Here is a 22,917-nt window from a genome sequence, read left to right on the forward strand (position 1 = left end):
AGGTTGATGGTTTAGATGAAGCCTAGTCGGGATGGGGTCTAAGAGGCAGGTTGATGGTTTAGATGAAGCCTAGTCGGGATGGGGTCTAAGAGGCAGGTTGATGGTTTAGATGAGCCTAGTCGGGATGGGGTCTAAGAGGCAGGTTGATGGTTTAGATGAAGCCTAGTCGGGATGGGGTCTAAGAGGCAGGTTGATGGTTTAGATGAAGCCTAGTCGGGATGGGGTCTAAGAGGCAGGTTGATGGTTTAGATGAAGCCTAGTCGGGATGGGGTCTAAGACGCAGGTTGATGGTTTAGATGAAGCCTAGTCGGGATGGGGTCTAAGAAGCAGGTGATGGCTTAGATGAAGCCTAGTCGGGATGGGGTCTAAGAGGCAGGTTGATGGTTTAGATGAAGCCTAGTCCGGATGGGGTCTAAGAGGCAGGTCGATGGTTCAAATGAAGCCTATTCGGGATGGGGTCTAAGAGGCAGTTTGATGGTTTAGATGAAGCCTAGTCGGGATGGAGTCTAAGAGGCAGGTTGATGGTTTTAGATGAAGCCTAGTCGGATGGGGTCTAAGAGGCAGGTTGATGGTTTAGATGAAGCCTAGTCGGGATGGGGTCTAAGAGGCAGGTTGATGGTTTAGATGAAGCCTAGTCGGGATGGGTCTAAGAGGCAGGTTGATGGTTTAGATGAAGCCTAGTCGGGATGGGGTCTAAGAGGCAGGTTGATGGTTTAGATGAAGCCTAGTCGGATGGGGTCTAAGAGGCAGGTTGATGGTTTAGATGAAGCCTAGTCGGGATGGGGTCTAAGAGGCAGGTTGATGTTTAGATAAAGCCTAGTCTGGATGGGGTCTAAGAGGCAGGTTGATGGTTTAGATGAAGCCTAGTCTGGATGGGGTCTAAGAGGCAGGTTGATGGTTTAGATGAAGCCTAGTCGGGATAGGGTCTAAGAGGCAGGTTGATGGTTTAGATGAAGCCTAGTCGGATAGGGTCTAAGAGGCAGGTTGATGGTTAGATGAAGCCTAGACGGGATGGGGTCTAAGAAGCAGGTTGATGGTTTAGATGAAGCCTAGTCGGGATGGGGTCTAAGAGGCAGGTTGATGGTTTAGATGAAGCCTAGTCGGGATGGGGTCTAAGAGGCAGGTTGATGGTTTTGGATGAAGCCTAGTCGGGATGGGTCTAAGAGGCAGGTTGATGGTTTAGATGAAGAAATAAATTGAATTAAATTGATAAAGATCAAGTGAAGGAAAGCAGTCTAAACATGTATCTGGTTTTACAGCTGTTTCTAAGGTTCCTGAGTTTAGAGACAGCATAGAGACCAGTTTGTTAACATACTGTATGTGTGTGTGTGTGGCGTGTGTGCGTGTGTGCGTGTGTGCGTGTGTGTGTGGTGTGTGTGTGTCTGTGTCTGTGTGTGTGTGTGTGTGTGTGTGTGGTGTGTGTGTGTCGTGTGTGCGTGTGTGTGTGTGTGTGTGTCTGTGTGTGTGTGTGTGTTGTGTGTGTGTGTGTGTGTGTGTGTGTGTGTCTGTGTGTGTGTCACAAAATAAGAATAATAAAATACCATCAGTTTATTTTCAGATTAACTAAAATAATACATACAGGAGGATTTAAAAAGATAAACAGTAAATAATATATAATATATACTAGTACATTAATGATAATATCTCGTGGTGATTTTTCATTTCCTAGTTATGTTGATAGAGGAAGCACTTTAATTGGTACTACATTACTGCCTTTGTTTCCAGGTAACTTCCTGAAATTACAGAGAATATAACTTCCGTATTTCTCTCCTGGACCCTGGCTGAAATATGTTCACTGGGTTTTAAAGACAATTATTAAAGGTCCCATGGGTCTATATTAAAAGACTCCAGATACAGTACTTTTAGCTCTATACACACTAAAAGCAGTGATTATTTACATGAAGTCTGGTGGAAGATATGCTGCTCTATACATGCTAAAAGTAGTGATTATTTACAAGGAGTCTGGTGGAGATATGCAGCTCTATACACGCTAAAAGTAGTGATTATTTACATGGAGTCTGGTGGAGATATGCTGCTCTATACACGCTAAAAGTAGTGATTATTTACATGGAGTCTGGTGGAGATATGCTGCTCTATACACACTAAAAGTAGTAATTATTTACATGGAGTCTGGTGGAGATATGCTGCTCTATACACGCTAAAAGTAGTGATTATTTACATGGAGTCTGGTGGAGATATGCAGCTCTATACATGCTAAAAGTAGTGATTATTTACATGGAGTCTGGTGGAGATATGCTGCTCTATACATGCTAAAAGTAGTGATTATTTACATGGAGTCTGGTGGAGATATGCTGCTCTATACACGCTAAAAGTAGTGATTATTTACATGGAGTCTGGTGGAGATATGCTGCTCTATACACGCTAAAGGTAGTGATTATTTACATGGAGTCTGGTGGAGACATGCTGCTCTATACATGCTAAAAGTAGTGATTATTTACATGGAGTCTGGTGGAGATATGCTGCTCTATACAAGCTAAAAGTAGTGATTATTTACATGGAGTCTGGTGGAGATATGCTGCTCTATACACGCTAAAAGTAGTGATTATTTACATGGAGTCTGGTGGAGTGAACAGAATCTTTCAACACGCCGAGTGCTGCATGTTTGGAAAACTCAGCCGACCGAGATGAGCGTCACCATCTGTTCACCACGGAAACCACAACGTTTTTCTGAGAATCAGAGTGAACACGCCTCATCTCCAATTACCCAGGAAGCACTTCTGCTGCCTCATTGGTCACCTGAGAGTCCATCAGTCACATTAACTGCACACGCAGCTTTTCTTTAAAACACATCTTCATAAATGGTGGAACACGTGAATGGGTGCACGCACAAGTTTTTGTCTTTGTAGTAGTTTTGTGTCTGTTTTTATAGTTGTTTGTCTGTTGTGTCCCTTTGTAGTTTTTCTCTTTGTAATTGTTGGTTTTTTGTCTCTTTGTAGTTGTTTTGTATCTTTTTGTAGTTTTCTTGTCTCTTTGTAGTTGTTTTGTATCTTTTTGTAGTTTTCTTGTCTCTTTGTAGTTGTTTTGTATCTTTTTGCAGTTTTCTTGTCTCTGTAGTTGTATTTTAATCTTGTTTTGTCTCTCACACACACACACACACACACACACACACACACCACACACACACACACACACACACACTTGTGAAGGTCTAGAGAAATGATTTTAACTCTTTTTTTTTTGTGAACACAAAACTGACATAAAACCAAAAACTAAAATTAATTTAAAAAACTAAATTGTGTCCACGCTGACACACGTCTGTTGACGTTTCAACACGTCAATAACGCAGCGAAATGGACGCAGTTTGCTTTAGAAACAAAATCTACTTATTTAAGATGAGAAATCTCCTGTTGTGCGTCATGTTAGAACTTATATATAGCTTAGTTAATATGTTAAACCCTTCTGTTTCTTAATACTGTTTCAGTTCATTCTCAGCTTGCAGTAAGTTAGTTGAAACAAGATAAACAGAGTTGCAATATTTGTTTATTGATTAAAAATGACCGGAGAATCAGAACTAATATAGACACACTGTATATTTGACAGAAAAGAAGATCCCTGTCTACAGTTTTTACTTTTTATCATTATTTGGATGCAGATGAAGTCAGATCAAGTCTATGCTATGAAGACTTGTTTAAGACAACAGCAACCTGACACAGAGCTGCTGTTTCTGTCTCACATGGGGAACAGCAGGTGTCCACTGAAGGTGGTGTGGTGGTTGTAGTTGTCGAACGCCAGACAGTTAGCCCCCAGACGCACAAACACCACGTCTCCCGCCTCCAGCAGCAGGCTGGCGCCGTTAGACGCCGTCCCGTAGTATTGGGACTGTTGCTCATAGGCCAGGGCGATCTTCTCCGAGTTCCTCACCAGCACAGCTCCTGCAGGGTGGGCGCCGTTGTCCCCATGGGCCCCCACCCACCACTCAAAGTGGTACGCTCCTCTCACCGGGGCGGTGAACAGACCTGGAGGACAGATGTTCATCATCAGGTAGAAACAAGCTGTAATGTTACCCTACAGGACAGATGTTCATCATCAGGTAGAAACAAGCTGTAATGTTACCCTACAGGACAGATGTTCAGCATCAGGAGAAACAAGCTGTAATGTTACCCTACAGGACAGATGTTCATCATCAGGGAGAAACAAGCTGTAATGTTACCCTACAGGACAGATGTTCATCATCAGGGAGAAACAAGCTGTAATGTTACCCTACAGGACAGATGTTCATCATCAGGGAGAAACAAGCTGTAATGTTACCCTACAGGACAGATGTTCATCATCAGGTAGAAACAAGCTGTAATGTTACCCTACAGGACAGATGTTCATCAGGTAGAAACAAGCTGTAATGTTACCCTACAGGACAGATGTTCATCATCAGGTAGAAACAAGCTGTAATGTTACCCTACAGGACAGATGTTCATCATCAGGGAGAAACAAGCTGTAATGTTACCCTACAGGACAGATGTTCATCATCAGGGAGAAACAAGCTGTAATGTTACCCTACAGGACAGATGTTCATCATCAGGTAGAAACAAGCTGTAATGTTACCCTACAGGACAGATGTTCATCATCAGGTAGAAACAAGCTGTAATGTTACCCTACAGGACAGATGTTCATCAGGTAGAAACAAGCTGTAATGTTACCCTACAGGACAGATGTTCATCATCAGGTAGAAACAAGCTGTAATGTTACCCTACAGGACAGATGTTCATCATCAGGTAGAAACAAGCTGTAATGTTACCCTACAGGACAGATGTTCATCATCAGGGAGAAACAAGCTGTAATGTTACCCTACAGGACAGATGTTCATCATCAGGTAGAAACAAGCTGTAATGTTACCCTACAGGACAGATGTTCATCATCAGGGAGAAACAAGCTGTAATGTTACCCTACAGGACAGATGTTCATCATCAGGTAGAAACAAGCTGTAATGTTACCCTACAGGACAGATGTTCATCATCAGGGAGAAACAAGCTGTAATGTTACCCTACAGGACAGATGTTCATCATCAGGGAGAAACAAGCTGTAATGTACGTAGATGTGGTGTTATAACATGAGACTACCTGTGTTGGGGTTGTAGGCGTTCCCGATGTTGGTGGTGACGTGTTTGTAGACCAGAAGAGTCTCCGAGGGAAACGGTCCGATAGTTTGTTCACCTGAAACCACCAGAGAGGCCGTGAACGCAACCTGTCGGACTGAGAGAGAGAGAGAGACTTTATTCAGTTTTATAAAAACACTTAATTTACATATTTATAATTTGTACAATTTCACAATGAAATTAAGTGCTAATGCATTGAAATATAATTATATCATCGAGTAAAAACTCTTGATCAGCAGAACAATATCACCGCTGTTTAAATCATTAATGTCATGTAGAGAGAGAAGCATCCCAGATGCTGGTCTGTCTGAAAGCAGACGTCTCTCTCAACATCACCGTCCAGATCCTGGATCTGGGCTATGAAACCACTTCCTCTCCCGGTCAACCCGATCCGTCCTGCACATGTGCAGATAATCATAAGAATTATGTACGAGGATTTACGGCACTCCACGATCTGCTCCACAGTAGCGGTCTGCCATTAGCCTCCACCAGAAAGCTAACAACGTTAGTTTAGCTAACAGCTAATTTGGCTAACCGCTAGCTAACAGCTAATTTGGCTAATCGCTAGCTAACAGCTAATTCGGCTAATCGTTAGCTAACAGCTAATTCGTCTAACCGCTAGCTGACAGCTTGATCCAGTCTAAAATAACGTTACTCAATGTAAACGGCGGGAAAAGCAGCTCCAGCTACATTAGACTTTACAGTAATAATAAAGACAGGTGTTGAGTGATTGTTTTTAAATGAGCTCAAGTAGGGTAGAACTGACATAACAGCTGTTACATATTTAAACGGTTATTTTCAGTTTTGAGGGTCTGTTACACGCTGTCTCACCTGAAGTGGAAAGTGTTTGGCCATCATTGTATTTGGTAAAAAGGAAACGTCTGGCTGTAAACCGCTCAGCAGAAGAAGGACCGGAGAACATTACCTTGCAGCTGCTGCTTCAGCGCGTCCACCGTAGTCTTCAGCTCTGCTGCTTCTTCTGCAACATCACACACAGCTTCTTTACACATTGCTCTAGAGATGCAAAGATGAATTATGGTCATTATTGAATTGATCTCAAACTATTTTCATAATCTATGAATGGTTTTGTGGGAAGCTATACTCAGATATTGTGATTATTGTGAGAAATTGTACTCAGGTATTGTGATCATATTTAGACACTGTGAATGAACTTATGCATAAGTTAATGAAACAAAACTCATGTCAGACATTGAATGAAGGAGAAATGTGCTGTTGTTTGGCATCCAGGTGGGGGCGACATCCTGTTGTTAAACAGTACATCTTGCAAGAAAACAGCATACAGTAAGGCCAGAAAGCCACGTGCTCACTCACAACCAAGGGGGACAAAGGGGAGTTTCCACAGGAAACAACCCCCAACACACACAGACACATTGCCGAAGACTGTAAACAGGAAGTCGCGCCCACCTAGCCAATAGAAATACTGTTGCTAAGGCGATATGACCCGCCCAGTGACGCTTTTAACCAATAGGGCTCCTTAAGGAGAACCCTTATAAGCCGTTGCACACCTTTGCTGAGCGCCTTTTTGAGAACCTCTGAGCTAGTCATGTTTCAATTAGGACCGTGCACGTATTTTCTGTCCGGAATGCATTGCTCTGTTTTTATTAATAAATCTTTTTGGTATACATAATCAAAGCTAGAGTAATTCCTTAGCCAATTGAGTCCCGACGTTTGGACCCTCCAAGTGGAATTCGCAACAGTTTGAGTCGTTTTTTTTATGTAAAAAGGTAAAACTTGTCTGATTCCAGCTCGTTAAATATGAACATTTTCTAGTTACTTCTCTCCTCCGGGACAGGAAACGTTGTGGACCAAACAAGACATTTGAGGACATCTTGGGCTTTTTGGGAAACTCTGATCAACATTAAATCACCATTTAGGGACTAAAAAAATACATTTATCCAGAAAAGAATCCACATATTAATCCACAATGATGATAATCAGTAGCTATGTGCAGCCCTACTTTGCTCCAATATGTAGAAAAATACATATTTCTCTCTTTTGGATCTGAACTGCGATGACACGATGTAAAGAGTTCATGACTACCTTTAGTCTGCAGGGACCTTATCTCCTCCTTCAGCTGGACCAGCGAGGCGGTGGTCTCTCTCAGAGCAGCGTAGAGGTCCTGAGGAAAAGACTTCTGATAATCGGTACTTCCACTCGGAGAGACGGATCCGAGCAGCAGCAGCAGCATCAAACTCCCAGAAGCCCTCATTCTCCCAGCGGCAGCTTCCTGTTGGTCTGGACCGGCCGTCACCTGTAGGAGCTTTATATAGAAGACTACAGCAGACAGGTGTGTGTGTTTATATAGAAGACTACAGCAGACAGGTGTGTGTGTTTATATAGAAGACTACAGCAGACAGGTGTGTGTGTTTATATAGAAGACTACAGCAGACAGGTGTGTGTGTTTATATAGAAGACTACAGCAGACAGGTGTGTGTGTTTATATAGAAGACTACAGCAGACAGGTGTGTGTGTTTATATAGAAGACTACAGCAGACAGGTGTGTGTGTTCATATAGAAGACTACAGCAGACAGGTGTGTGTGTTTATATAGAAGACTACAGCAGACAGGTGTGTGTGTACTAACCAATCATACGTCAGCATGAAGAACAAAGACAGGAAGTAGATTATTCTAATGTTGAACTTACTTCCTCTACAGCAGAAAACATTCATATGAATCCATTTTAAAGGAAACTTCTGGATTCTTCTACCTTCACTTCCCCATGTTGGGGTGTCAGGTAGAGCAGTACCTGCTGGGTCTGTCTCTTATGGGGGGGGGGGGGGGGTTCTCTGCACATATTTGGGCCTTTTTTATAGAAATGTAAATTCTTTGTGGTTTATGTGAGTTATGATGTTTATTATGATTATTTTTTTTGCCTCTCCGGGAAGGATCACCTGACCGTGGTGGAGAGGTCTGTGTGTCCCTATGAACCTGAGGGCTGGGTTGTCTGGAGCTGTCTGCTCCTGGTAGGGTCTCCCATGGCAAAGAGGTCTCAGGGGAGGGGCCAGACCAAGAATGGTTCAAAGACTCCAATGGAAGAACAATGTCAATGTCAATGTCAATTTTATTTCTATAGCCCATTTAAAAACAACAGCAGTTGACCAAAGTGCTGAACAGGGTTGGTATCAAATACACAAATAACAAGTGTAAAAATCACTCCAACCAAAATACACATCACAGGGAGACAAACAACACTTTAAAAATCTCATCCAAGTTAACGAGGTTAAAAGCCACAGCAAACAGGTGCGTCTTAAGCAGTGATTTAAATGTTTGTAAGGACTGTGCCGCTTAATATGCATGGGAGTTGTTCCATAGGGGGGGGGGCGCCCACTGCGAAGGCTCTATCGCCCTTGTTTTTAGCTCGATCTTGGGACGTCAAGAGCAGCTGGTTTGACGGACCTCAGCGTTCTGACTGGAGAATGATGGCATAAGATCAGCCAGGTAAGATGGCGCTAAACCATTTAAGGCCTTAAAAACAAGCAACAAGATCTTAAAATCTATCCTGTAACGGACGGTAGCCTGGAGGGAGGCCAGGACTGGTGTAATATGTTCCTGTTTTTGTGTTTTAGTTAAAAGGCGAGCAGCTGCGTTTTGGACTAGCTGGAGCCGGTTTTAAAGATTTCTGGGGTAGGCCCATATATAGAGAGTTACAATAATCCAGCCGAACAGTGATAAAAGCATGAATGACTTTTCAAGGTCTTTCAAAGGAGAAAGGCCTTTATTTTAGCTAGAAGTCTTAACTGGAAGAAACTGGTCTTGACAACTGCACTGATTTGTTTGCTAAAAGTAAAGGAGGTATCAAATTACACCAAGATTTTTAATATGGTATCGATTTTGGGAGGCTGAGGGGCCCAAAAGCCAAAAGGGTCACCCAGAGCTTCCGAACGTCCAAACGTGATGAATTCTGTTTTATTATCGTTTAGATTGAGGAAGTTTAACTCCATCCAGGTTTTCCTTCCTTTAAGCATCAAACAATGGCTGCACAGATCTTTCGGTTATAGATTTCATTGGCAAGTATATTTGGACATCATCAGCGAAACCATGATAGGAGATGTTATGTTTTCTGAAAAATGGAACCCAGTGGCAGCATGTACAGTGAATAGGATAGGGCCCAGAATAGAGCCTGAGGGCCCCACAGGTAAGAGGAGCAGCTGACGATGAGTGTTCAGCTAAATAACAGAGAAGCTCCTATCAGTCAAGTATGACTGAACCATTTCAAGACAAAACCTGTTTCCTACACAGTGTTCAAGGCCAGATACAGGATTGTGTGATCCCGTATCAAAGGCGCAGTCAGTCTAAAAGCACCAGCACACAGCAGTTGCCTGATCCACTGTTAAAATGAGATCATTAAAAACCTTAAAGTGCGGTTTCTGTACTATGCCGTGGTTTAAAGCCAGATTGGAACTTTTCCTGGATGCCATGGTTATTGAGGTAGGGATCGAGGGACCTCCTCTCCCTCCAGCCCATGGGCCCACCACCTGTGGGGGAACCAGTGGGGTCGGGTGCACTGCTACATGGGGGCAATGAAGGGCAGGGGCTTTGACGGACCAGAACCGGGGGCAGAGGCTGGCTCTGGGTACGTGGACTGTCTCCTCTCTGTGGGGGGAGGAGCCGGAGCTTGTGCGGGAGGTGGAGCGCTACCAGTTAGATCTGGTGGGCTCCCCTCCGCACAGTCTCGGTTCTGGAACCGTTCTCCTCTGGATAGGGTTGGACTCTGTCCTACTCTGGAGTTGCCCATGGTGTGAGGCGCCGGGCGGGTGTGGGGATACTCACAAGCCCCCGCTGAGCGCCGCTGCGTTGGAGTTTACCCCGTGTACGACGAGGGTTGCCTCCCTACGCCTGCGGGTGATGGGGGGGAAAACTCTGACTGTTGTTTGTGCTTATGCACCAAACAAGATTTTCGGAGTATTCGGCCTTCTTGGAGACCTGATGGAGTCCTGTATGGTGCTCCAGTAGGGGACTCCATAGTCCATAGGGGACCTTCAACGCACACTGGGTGATGATGGAGATACTTGGAGAAGTGTTATTGGGAGGACCGGTCCCTGATCTGAACCAGAGTGGTTGTCTGTTGTGGACTTCTGTGCTAGTCATGGATTGTCCATCACAAACACCATGTTCGAACATAGGGATGCTCATAAGTGAACGTGGTACCAGAGCACCCTAGGGTGCTCATAAGTGAACGTGGTACCAGAGCACCCTAGGGGGCTCATAAGTGTACGTGTACCAGAGCACCCTAGGCCAAAGGTCAATGATCGATTTTATAATCGTTTCATCTGATCTGAGGCCGTATGTTTTTGGACACTCGGGTGAAGAGAGGGGCAGAGCTGTCAACTGATCACCATCTGGTGGTGAGTTGGGTCAGGGGGTGGGGGAGGACTCTGGACAGACCTGGTAAGGGGGGGGGGAGACTCTGGACAGACCTGGTAAGGGGGGGGGAAGACTCTGGACAGACCTGGTAAGGGGGGGGGAAGACTCTGGACAGACCTGGTAAGCCCAAACGGGTAGTGCGGGTAAATTGGGAACGTCTGGAGGAGGCCACTGTGCGACGGACTTTCAACTCACACTCCGGCGGAGCTTTTTGGGCATCCCTGTGGAGGCTGGGGGTCCCTGAAGAGGATGGGGGGCCGTGTGGAGGCTGGGGTCCCTGTGGAGGCTGGGGTCCTTGTGAAGGCTGGGGGGCCCTGTGAAGGCTGGGGGGCCGTGTGAAGGCGGAGGACATTAAACCTGAGTTGACAATGTTCAAACTTTCCATTGCTGAAGCTGCGGCGGCGAGCTGTGGTCTGAGGGTCTTAGGTGCTTCAAGGGGCGGTAACCCTCGAACACCCTGGTGGACCCCGGTGGTCAGGGAAGCCGTCCGACTGAAGGAGTCTTTCCGGGAGTCTTTCTTTTTCTTTATCCCGGAGGACTCTGGAGACAGTAGCAAGGTACCGATGGGCCCGAAGCCTCTGCCGGGACAGAGGCAAAGCAGCGGGTGTGGGAGAAGTTCGGAGAAGACCTGGAAAAGACCTGGAGAAGACCTGGAGAAGACATAGAGAAGACATGGAGAAGACCTGGAGAAGACCTGGAGAAGACCTGGAGAAGACATAGAGAAGACATGGAGAAGACCTGGAGAAGACATGGAGAAGACATGGAGAAGACCTGGAGAAGTTCGGAGAAGACCTGGAGAAGACATAGAGAAGACATGGAGAAGACCTGGAGAAGACCTGGAGAAGACCTGGAGAAGACATAGAGAAGACATGGAGAAGACCTGGAGAAGACATGGAGAAGACATGGAGAAGACCTGGAGAAGTTCGGAGAAGACCTGGAGAAGACATAGAGAAGACATGGAGAAGACCTGGAGAAGACATGGAGAAGACATGAAGAAGACATGGAGAAGACATGAAGAAGACCTGGAGAAGACATGGAGAAGACCTGGAGAAGACCTGGAGAAGACATAGAGAAGACATGGAGAAGACCTGGAGAAGACATGGAGAAGACCTGGAGGAGACATGGAGAAGACCTGGAGAAGAACTGGAGAAGACATAGAGAAGACATGGAGAAGACCTGGAGAAGACCTGGAGAAGACATGGAGAAGACCTGGAGAAGACATGGAGAAGGACTTTCAGTCGGCACTGTTAGCCTGGCTACAGTACTGAAAAGAAACCTGGGGTTGTTCCTATTTTCCTCTATCAATGACGAGTAGTACGCTGCTCTGGCATTACGGAGGGCCTTCCTATACGTTTTAAGACTATCTTGCCAGGTTAAACGAGAATTTTCCAGTTTTGGTGGAGCGCCAGATCTTCTCAAGTTTCTGCGATATTTGCTTTAATTTGCGAGTTTCAGTGTTATACCATGGAGCTAACCTTCTTTGTTTTATTATCTTCTTTTTTAGAGGGGCAACAGAGTCGAGTGTCGAGTGTAACTACTCCTGTTATATTATTAATTACATTTTATTCTGTTTAATTTCACATCACTTATTCACTCACATACCACGGCCGCCTCACTTTACTTTACAATATCTTTTATATAATTTAATAACATAATGCCACTTTATTCAGGACTATTTGCACATTGTCTGTTGTTGTTGTTCTAATGTATATTATCTATTATCTATTATCTATTATCTATTATCTATTATCTAATATCTAATATCTGATATCTAATATCTAATCAGATCCCAGAGCAGGTGGGCGGAGGCTGGTGCCTGTGAGGACAGACTCAGGGACTATTTCCTGTTCAGAGGCGCCTGGCAGTACTCACTCCGGGCTAGTATCCCTCCGCGCGTCCTTGTCACACAGCGGGAAGTTAAAAGATGGCGGCCGTCGCAGCAGTGAGGAGTCTCGGCTCCAGTTTGGGTAAAAACCTCCGAGAGATCCGCGTCCACCTCTGCCAGACCTCCGCAGCCAGCAAGGGGGCCAGGTAAGACCTCCGACCCGGGCTGTTAGAGGCATCTGGGTTCTGTTAGCTGTTAGCTGTTAGCTGTTAGCTGTTAGCATCGGGCAGGTCACAACCGAGCTAACAGCTAACAGCTAACAGCTAACGGCAACATCACAACGACCTGAGAGCAGCTAGAGGCTAACAGTTAGCATGAGAGCAGTTTGAAGGGTATGTAAATAATCACTACTTTTAGTGTGTATAGAGCAGCATATCTCCACCAGACTCCATGTAAATAATCACTACTTTTAGTGTGTATAGAGCAGCATATCTCCACCAGACTCCATGTAAATAATCACTACTTTTAGCGTGTATAGAGCAGCATATCTCCACCAGACTCCATGTAAATAATCACTACTTTTAGTGTGTATAGAGCAGTATATCTCCACCAGACTCCATGTAAATAATCACTACTTTTAGCATGTATAGAGCAGCATATCTCCACCAGACTCCATGTAAATAATCACTACTTTTAGTGTGTATAGAGCAGCATATCTCCACCAGACTCCATGTAAATAATCACTACTTTTAGCGTGTATAGAGCAGCATATCTCCACCAGACTCCATGTAAATAATCACTACTTTTAGTGTGTATAGAGCAGCATATCTCCACCAGACTCCATGTAAATAATCACTACTTTTAGCATGTATAGAGCAGCATATCTCCACCAGACTCCATGTAAATAATCACTACTTTTAGCGTGTATAGAGCAGCATATCTCCACCAGACTCCATGTAAATAATCACTACTTTTAGCGCGTATAGAGCAGTATATCTCCACATGTAAATGGGTGAATTAAGAGTTTATTCCAACCAGACCAGAGTGGTGATTGGTGGAACAGTGGAAAGATGAACCAAGACGGCTTTTGGTAGTTTTATTTAGTTTCTGTGTGTTTTACGATGCTAAAAGTAGTGATTATTTACATGGAGTCTGGTGGGTTTGGTTATATTTAGTTATGTAGTTTTCAAATACTTTTCTTTTAAAATCAGGAGTCATGTTTTCTTTGAGCAGACGTGATATAATCTGTCCTTTCTGTGTGTGTGTGTGTGTGTGTGTGTGTGTGTGTGTGTGTGTGTGTGTGTGTGTGTGTGTGTGTGTGTGTGTGTGGTGTGTGTGTTGCAGAGACTTTGTGGAGCAGCACTATGTGACTCTGAAGAAGTCCAACCCAGATTTCCCGATCCTGGTCCGTGAATGTTCTGGGGTCCAGGCCCTGGTCTGGGCCCGATACGGTGAGTCTGCTGTTACCATGGTAACAACCATCATCCACCATATATGTGCATTAATATCCTGATAATTAGTAACACGTGTCTTTGTGTTTAGATTTTGGGAAAGAGAGCAGCGTCTCCGTGGAGAACATGTCCGCTGATCAGGTGGTCGGCACTCTGCAGACTCTGGCTCAGTCCAGACCTTAACCCCCCACCCCCCACCCCCCCGTCCCTGCTGGAAGTGGTTCAGTCCAACCAGCTTCATTCAGTTTGTAAATGTGTTGATATATGTAATAATAAACCTTAAATATTATTATGTCACTCTGTTTCCTGCTTCTTCAACCTGTAACCCGACAGACTCCGATTATTATTCTAAGGGTGTGACAACATTATGGGATGGATCCCTACAGAGATAGACCTTTTAGTTAAAGAGTAAGATACTTTTAGTTTACCATGAAACAGAAATCACCATCACCAAACCCACCAGACTCCATGTAAATAATCACTACTTTTAGTGTGTATAGAGCAGCATATCTCCACCAGACTCCATGTAAATAATCACTACTTTTAGCGTGTATAGAGCAGCATATCTCCACCAGACTCCATGTAAATAATCACTACTTTTAGCGTGTATAGAGCAGCATATCTCCACCAGACTCCATGTAAATAATCACTACTTTTAGCATGTATAGAGCAGCATATCTCCACCAGACTCCATGTAAATAATCACTACTTTTAGCGTGTATAGAGCAGCATATCTCCACCAGACTCCATGTAAATAATCACTGCTTTTAGCGTGTATAGAGCAGCATATCTCCACCAGACTCCATGTAAATAATCACTACTTTTAGCGTGTATAGAGCAGCATATCTCCACCAGACTCCATGTAAATAATCACTGCTTTTAGCGTGTATAGAGCAGCATATCTCCAGATATTCTGGCTCTATACACGCTAAAAGTAGTGATTATTTACATGGAGTCTGGGGATGAGTTTATAAATCAATCAGATTTATATGTTTAGTTTTTGCATAGATATAATATGTACATCATGTTTTATATAAAATGTTCATGTATAATATGGTAATGTGCTGTCTGGGTTGTTAATGATTTATTGAATGAAACCCAGCTGTACCCGGAGAGCCTTCAGGAGACGCAGCACTGCAGCCGGCCCGCAGGGGGCGGCAGAGGCGTGTGTGTGTGTGTTGTGTGTGTGTGTGTGTGTGTGTGTGTGTGTGTGTGTGTGTGTGTGTGTTATATATGTTTGCCCTGTGGGAGGCAGCAGTGCGCTGTGAAGACATCTAAACCTCCGGAAATTAAAAAAGAAGAAGAAGAGGGGAAGTTCCGGTGGGGAATAATAAACAACACGAAAAAGAAGCTAACGAAGTAGCACCGCAGATGCTATAGCTAAGCTAACTAACTAGTTAGTCGTTGTTGTTGTGGTTGTTGTGTGACGGGTAACGGCTTCTCTTCAGACCGAAGAAGAAGCACCGAAACGCCGCCGAGATGCCTGAAAGTGAGTCTGTCGAGCTGTTAGCAGGCTAACATGTTAGCACGCTAACATGTTAGCCTGCTAGCACCATGCTACATCCCATCTAGAAAGAGACAGGTCACAGATAGTCAGATAGCACTTTAGCATTGGTATTAATAAAGATTTGTCTTTTATTGAACGTTATAGACGCTAGCTTAGCTTAGCGTTAGCTCTGTTGACTCGACCCTGATAGCATCTTCACACCAGACTCCGCTCATAGTTCTGCTAATTTAAAGCTAACACGTTAGCCCCATGCTACATGCTTCCTATGAAGATACAGTTCCGTTTAATACACCGAGAGTCAGATAACACATTAGCATGGGTATTAATAAAGACTTGTCTCTTTTATTAAAGGATATAGACGCCGAGTCACTGTCTTTACGAGATGCTGTTAGCTAAACGTTAGCTCCTCTAACGCGACCCCGATAGCATCTTCACACCAGACTCCGTTCATATTTCTGCTAATTTAACGCTGCCTTGCTCCACGGCGGAGTCAGTCCTTCCATTCATCCATTCATTCATTCCCATCAGTGGTTTCTTACCAGAGGGATTCACTCTGTAAATCGGCTCCGTGTTGTTGGGGAATGTTTCACTAAAACACAAAAAACATCAACTTTAGCTCAAAGTTCAGGAGGTTTCTCATTACATGTTAATGTTATTAAGGATACTTCTGTATTTCTGGTTTGTTTCTAGTCTTTCTATTTATTTTGTGTTACATGTTTCCCGGGGCCTGTTGCACGAAACCAGGATAAGGGATTAAGCCGGGATATTCAAGTTATCCTGGATGAATTTAGCTTGGACTCGGTTGCACGAAACCAGATTGAATTAAGCCCAGCCCAGTAACCATGGAGATTTATTCTTTGAGGCTAGCCTGGTCCAGAGCAGGCTAACAACCAGGCTAAAATTAATCCTGGAGTCTCGTGTCAAATCAGCTGCCGTCTGATCCGAAATAAACGTGTTTAACAGTTATTGCGTTGTCTTCTGCATGTGTTCTGCTTTATTTTTATTAACATGCATTAGCTACTTGTCACTTTTGTTTTCGCGAGTTTGATTTAAACCCTACGGTTGTTTAGATGTTAGAAATGGTTGACCTGGCACCCTGATGTGGAGTGGGACTTTTCCCGGTGGGACGGTACTGTCGAGGCTGCCTGGCGTGCGGCTGCTGCCCGGTGCCCGGTGCCCGGTGGCCGGTGGCCGGTGGCTACTGCCTGCCAGCAGACTACGAGTCGCGTCAGTGTCCACTCTCTCTGTAAAAGTAGAGATGAGCAGCGCAGCGTCCGTGGTCTCAGCTTCAGGTTTCTACAGGACGCGCTCCGGAGATTAAGTGTGATGATATTAATGTAGCGATATTCCCAGATGATAATAATGGCAGACTGGTCAGAGACCAATACATTCATGATTTCATGTTCTTGTTGCTTGTCCTTCTCTAATGAAGGGTAGTTTGTGTTACTCCTTAATAAGTGGGCCTATTGTTTTTTGTTATAGCTTACATTAGTTTCATAACCTTCTCAATAAGTCTCCCATCCCTGGACCAATACGTGGCCTATATACTGTACGTATGTAGTGTTGTTTACATTCGTCACACCGGGAACACCACAATGCTTCTTAATCTTTTTATTTTGGTGCGGTCACTTGTCAGAAGAATAAAAAAACATGAATATTGTTTTACATGTTCACAGCGTGTATTAAAGTCATTTACTTTTTTCTAGTTGTTGTCCCTTTCTGATTGTTCTGTATAAACATTAATTGTAAAGAATTAGATATAGCTTATAGAGATGTGTGCATGGTTGTAAAACATGTTCTCACGTTGTGAAGAAGGGTTTGAAATTAAGCCTAAAGTCCTTGGTCCATTTCCCGAGGAACATTAGTTCCCTCTGCTCACTTTTGAGGTAAAGTAGATATTTTTAAACCCCCACACATTCAGTCGGTCCGCTATGTCGTTTTTTTTCTTCTCCGTTTGACAAGAGCCGTATTTCCCTTTTTCCATATTCTTCCCTCCTCGTTACTGTCCATTAGAAGCTGCTGCTCATTGGGTGAAACATCTGGCGCATGCGTCTTCTCATCTCTGCATCAGGAAATCTGTGATCGATAACGTGGTCTATTTGAGAAAGCTGTGAACGTGCACTTATCCCAGCTATCTACACCTGGCTGGACATAGCTCCACCTGTTCATCCTGGCTATCTCCACCTGGCTGGACATAGCTCCACCTGTTCATCCTGGTTATCTCCACCTGGCTGGACATAGCTCCACCTGTTCATCCTGGTTATCTACGTGTAACCGATTAAGCCGCGATGAGCAGGTCACACTAAGTCAAGCTGCGCTTTCTCACTTATCCTGGATATCTTTATTCTACTTTCGTGCAACAGGCCCCAGGTTAGTTAGTTGTGTTATTGTTGATGTTGTGTTAGGAGAGGCTTCCTTCCTCTTCTGCACTGGAAAAGTTTTTAAATATATTGTATGTAGTACTACTACTACTACTACTATACTACTATACTTACTACTACTACTACTACTACTACACTACTACTACTACTACTACTACTATACTATTAAATATCTTAGTGCTTTCTAAATGGCTTCACTGTCAGTCTGAGAAGTAAATTTCTCTCTCTCTCTCTGTGTGTGTCTGTGCTTGCGCGGGTGTGTGTGTGTGTGGTGTGTGTGTGTGTGTGTGTGTGTGTGTGTGTGTGTGTGTGTGTGTGTGTGTGTGTGTGTGTGTGTGTGTGTGTGTGGTGTGTGGTGTGTGTGTGTGTGTGTGTGTGTGTAGCTGAGAGTTACTCCAACCTCTGGCTCCTGAAGGCCACGAGGTGGACGACCACAGATCCGCTGCTCAGTGAGTATTATTCACCCTACACTCCTGTGTGTGTGTGTGTGTGGTGTACAGTGTGTGTGGTGTGTGTACAGTGGTGTGTGTCTCTGTACAGTGTGTGTGTGGTGTGTGTGTGTCACAGTGTGTGTCTCTGTACAGTGTGTGTGTGTTAAACTTGTGTTTGTCTCCAGGTCCAAACTGACCATGACGACTTCAGGAAGCTGCTGATGACGCCGAGGGCAACGCCGTCCTCGGCCCCCCCCTCCAAGTCCAACACCATGAGTGAGTCCGACACACTGACATATGTCTGGCAAATATACACATATATATATATTAAGATATATAGATATATAGATATATAGATATCTATATTATGATATTATTAATTATTATATATATAATATATATATATAGATATATATATGATATATATTTTATATATATAATATATATCTATATAATAACATCATAAATGGACATTAGTGTAAATGTATATAGTATGGTCTTACAGACTCTTGTAGTCTTTATATCCACATTATTGGGGATTAATAATCTAAATCTCGTTGTTAGATATTTGGGAAAGCTAAACACAGTGATGACGGTGTGATGATGTACCGGGACTACCTACATGGTTTCTCCCAGAATGCCCAAGGACTACAACGAGGATGAGGATCCTGCAGCGAGGCGAAGAAAGAAGAAGAGGTGAGCCCAAAAGATCCAGCGTCTCAACGGAGGGTCTACTTTAGTCCCTAAAAGTCCCTGATGGGGGGGGGGGGGGGATAGAGGAACTATGACTAGAGATAGTAGTATAGTAGTAGTAGATTCTAACTTAGCCGGTACTGTAGTTATGGTCAGATCAAAGGTGTGAAGGCCTGATGTTATGATCCGTCTGTTGTTCTTTAGACTAATTAGCCTAGTCGCCCAGTGTCTTCATCCCTAACGTGTTGTCTTGTTGTTGCAGCTACTATGCTAAGCTACGTCAGCAGGAGATGGAGCGAGAGCGAGAGCTGGCGGAGAAGTACCGAGACCGAGCGAGAGAGAGACGAGACGGAGTCAACAAGGACTACGAAGAGACGGAGCTGATCAGCACCACCGCTAACTACAGAGCCGTAGGACCCACTGCTGAGGCGTGAGTGATGCTAATGCTAACACCGCTAACTACAGAGCCGTAGGACCCACTGCTGAGGCGTGAGTGATGCTAATGCTAACACCGCTAACTACAGAGCCGTAGGACCCACTGCTGAGGCGTGATGATGCTAATGCTAAACACCGCTAACTACAGAGCCGTAGGACCCACTGCTGAGAGCGTGAGTGATGCTAATGCTAACCCGCTAACTACAGAGCCGTAGGACCCACTGCTGAGCTGAGTGATGCTAATGCTAACACCGCTAACTACAGAGCCGTAGGACCCACTGCTGAGGCGTGAGTGATGCTAATGCTAACACCGCTAACTACAGAGCTGTAGGACCCACTGCTGAGGCGTGAGTGATGCTAATGCTAACACTGCTAACTACAGAGCTGTAGGACCCACTGCTGAGGCGTGAGTGATGCTAATGCTAACACCGCTAACTACAGAGCTGTAGGACCCACAATGCTGAGGCGTGAGTGATGCTAACAGTGCTAACTGCAGAGCCATAGAACCCACTGAGTGATGCTAATGCTAACAGTGCTAACTGCAGAGCCATAGAACCCACTGAGTGATGCTAATGCTAACAGTGCTAACTGCAGAGCCATAGGACCCACTGAGTGATGCTAATGTGTATTTGTGTCTTCTGTTTGTGCGTTTGTTGTGCTTCAGAGATAAGTCGGCAGCAGAGAAGCGTCGTCAGCTGATCCAGGAGTCTAAGTTTTTGGGAGGTGACATGGAGCACACTCACTTGGTGAAAGGTCTGGACTTCGCTCTGCTGCAGAAGGTCAGAGGTCACTCACTATCACAACATGGATAGCATGTAGCATTAGCATGTAGCATTTAGCATGTAGCTGCACCTGGAAAACACTTCCATTAAGCTGCTATAAAGTGTGTGTGTCTGTGTGTGTGTGTCTGTGTGTGTGTGTGTGTGTGTGTGTGTGTGTGTGTGTGTGTGTGTGTGTGTGTGTGTGTGTAGGTGAGAGCTGAAATCACCAGTAAAGAGAGAGAAGAAGAAGACATGATGGAGAAAGTCCAGAAAGAGGCTAAGTATGAACCTTTCATCTCTCTTCACAGAATTTTTCACTTTTTTGTCCAACTTTATTTTTTTAAATGTTTTTGTTGCTTTATTTTACGCCCTTTTCTGACATGTTTGTAGTTTTTTGGACATTCATTTTGAAATACTAACTGTTTTTTTTTTTTACATCCATCTGACCTTTGACCTCTGTGTTTTTAGGAAAGACGTGGAGCCGGAGGAGAAGATCGAGTTCAAGACTCGTCTCGGTGAGTCAGATCAGCTGCTTTTATTCTGAAATTATTTTATTCTGAAATTATTGTCGTGGTGATGTTTTTTCGTCACGTGACCATCGTAGCAACAAGTATCTCAAGAAAAGAGTTCAAATACTTCGGGTCTGGTTACCTGGTTACCCCCCCTCCCCCCCCCCCAAGCAGGAACATCTACCGCGTGGTGTTCAGGACCGGCGGGGTGGAGAGGAACGAGCTCTTCCTGCCCGGCAGGATGGCGTACGTCGTCGACCTGGACGACGAGTTCACCGACACCGACATCCCCACGACGCTGATCCGCAGCAAGGCCGACTGCCCCAGCATGGAGGTAATCACCGAAACCTCACCATAACATCACCATAACATCCCCTTAACCTCACCATAACATCACCATAACATCACCATAACATCACCATAACATCACCATAACATCACCATAACATCCCCTTAACCTCACCGAAACCTCACCATAACATCACCATAACATCCCCTTAACCTCACCATAACATCACCATAACATCACCATAACATCACCATAACATCACCATAACATCACCATAACATCACCATAACATCACCATAACATCACATAGCATCACCTTAACCTCACCATAACATCACCATACATCACCATAACATCACCTTAGTATCACCATAACATCACCATACATCACCATAACATCACCTTAGTATCACCATAACATCACCTTAACCTCACCAAAACATCACCATAACATCACATAGCATCACCTTAACCTCACCATAACATCACCATACATCACCATAACATCACCTTAGTATCACCATAACATCACCATACATCACCATAACATCACCTTAGTATCACCATAACATCACCATACATCACCATAACATCACATAGCATCACCTTAACCTCACCATAACATCACCATACATCACCATAACATCACCTTAGTATCACCATAACATCACCATACATCACCATAACATCACCTTAGTATCACCATAACATCACCATAACATCACCTTAGTATCACCATAACATCACCATACATCACCATAACATCACCATAACATCACCATACATCACCATAACATCACCTTATATCACGACACACCATAACATCACCATACATCACCATAACATCACCATAACATCACCATAACATCACCATGACCTCACCATGACCTCACCATGACCTCACCATGACCTCACCATAACATCACCATAACATCACCATAACATCACCATGACCTCACCATAACATCACCATAACTTATCTCTGTGTTTTCAGGCTCAGACAACTCTGACCACCAACGACATCGTGATCTCGAAGCTGACCCAGATCCTGTCGTATCTCAGACAAGGAACACGGCACAAGAAGATCAAGAAGAAGGACAAAGGTTCGTCAATCTACGACTGCTGCTGCAGGGACCTGAAGACAGGATCTAGAGACCTGGAGACAGGATCTAGAGACCTGGAGACAGGATCTAGAGACCTGGAGACAGGATCTAGAGACCTGGAGACAGGATCTAGAGACCTGGAGACAGGATCTAGAGACCTGGAGACAGGATCTAGAGACCTGGAGACAGGATCTAGAGACCTGGAGACAGGATCTAGAGACCTGGAGACAGGATCTAGAGACCTAGAGACAGGATTTAGAGACCTGCAGTTGTAGTATTTGAGACCTGCAGTTGTAGTATTTGAGACCTGCAGTTGTAGTATTTGAGACCTGCAGTCGTAGTATTTGAGACCTGCAGTTGTAGTATTTGAGAGCTGAAGTTGTAGTATTGTGCAGCCTTTCCATTACAGTTGTAGTGTTTCTGATGGATGCAGCCAGGTGACAGAGGACAGGTGTGAGTGACAGGTGTGAGTGACAGGTGTGTTTGTGTTTCAGGTAAACTGGACGATAAGAGAGCTCCTGAGGCTGATCTCAGGTCAGTTCAACAACAACAACAACAACATTAGCTCTTACATTAACATTAGCTCTTACATTAACATTAGCTCTTACATTAACATTAGCTCTTACATTAACATTAGCTCTTACATTAACATTAGCTCTTACATTAACATTAGCTCTTACATTAACATTAGCTCTTACATTAACATTAGCTCTTACATTAACATTAGCTCTTACATTAACATTAGCTCTTACATTAACATTAGCTCTTACATTAACATTAGCTCTTACATTAACATTAGCTCTTACATTAACATTAGCATTAGCTCTTACGTTAGCATTAGCATCAGCTCTTATTGTTATTGTTGTGTTCCTACTCTCCATCTGTCTCTGTCTCTGTTCCAGTATCTTTGAGGACATCGGGGACTACATCCCGTCCGCCGGCTCGTCCTCCAAGCCCCCCAAAGACAAAGACAGACACCGAGAGAGAGACAGGGAGAGGGAGAGGAGAGAGACAGGGAGAGAGAGAGGAGAAGGAGA

The 22,917-nt window shown here is 44.3% G+C and overlaps 3 protein-coding genes across 3 annotated transcripts; 2 read left to right on the forward strand and 1 right to left on the reverse strand.

The window, feature by feature from the left end:
- Positions 1–3,582: 3,582 nt before the first annotated feature.
- On the reverse strand, positions 3,583–7,417 carry LOC116678814 (complement C1q-like protein 2). Its single transcript, XM_032508533.1, has 4 exons — positions 7,172–7,417; positions 6,036–6,089; positions 5,076–5,207; positions 3,583–3,977 (listed from the first exon to the last, which is right to left on the reverse strand). The coding sequence occupies exons 1-4, from the start codon at positions 7,338–7,340 to the stop codon at positions 3,691–3,693; spliced, it is 642 nt and encodes a 213-aa protein (XP_032364424.1). The 5' UTR covers positions 7,341–7,417; the 3' UTR covers positions 3,583–3,690.
- A 4,918-nt stretch (positions 7,418–12,335) lies between these two features.
- On the forward strand, positions 12,336–14,068 carry ndufa2 (NADH:ubiquinone oxidoreductase subunit A2). The gene is made up of 3 exons (XM_032508530.1): positions 12,336–12,526; positions 13,665–13,771; positions 13,863–14,068. Exons 1-3 carry the CDS (start codon positions 12,420–12,422, stop codon positions 13,952–13,954), a joined length of 306 nt encoding a protein of 101 aa, XP_032364421.1. The 5' UTR covers positions 12,336–12,419; the 3' UTR covers positions 13,955–14,068.
- Positions 14,069–15,250: 1,182 nt separating this feature from the next.
- ik (IK cytokine) lies at positions 15,251–22,902 on the forward strand (the record flags this gene model as incomplete). The annotated part of the gene is given in 14 exon segments (XM_032508531.1): positions 15,251–15,260; positions 18,048–18,108; positions 18,276–18,286; positions 18,289–18,370; positions 18,727–18,786; positions 19,046–19,213; positions 19,883–19,997; positions 20,190–20,260; positions 20,448–20,494; positions 20,659–20,822; positions 21,772–21,880; positions 22,375–22,414; positions 22,783–22,883; positions 22,886–22,902. Coding segments are annotated over 14 exon segments (1,056 nt in total), but the record flags the coding sequence as incomplete, so codon positions are not given.
- Positions 22,903–22,917: the final 15 nt, after the last annotated feature.

The sequence above is a fragment of the Etheostoma spectabile genome, unplaced genomic scaffold (genome assembly GCF_008692095.1).
Source record: "Etheostoma spectabile isolate EspeVRDwgs_2016 unplaced genomic scaffold, UIUC_Espe_1.0 scaffold00008225, whole genome shotgun sequence".
NCBI classification, from domain to species: Eukaryota; Metazoa; Chordata; class Actinopteri; order Perciformes; family Percidae; genus Etheostoma; species Etheostoma spectabile.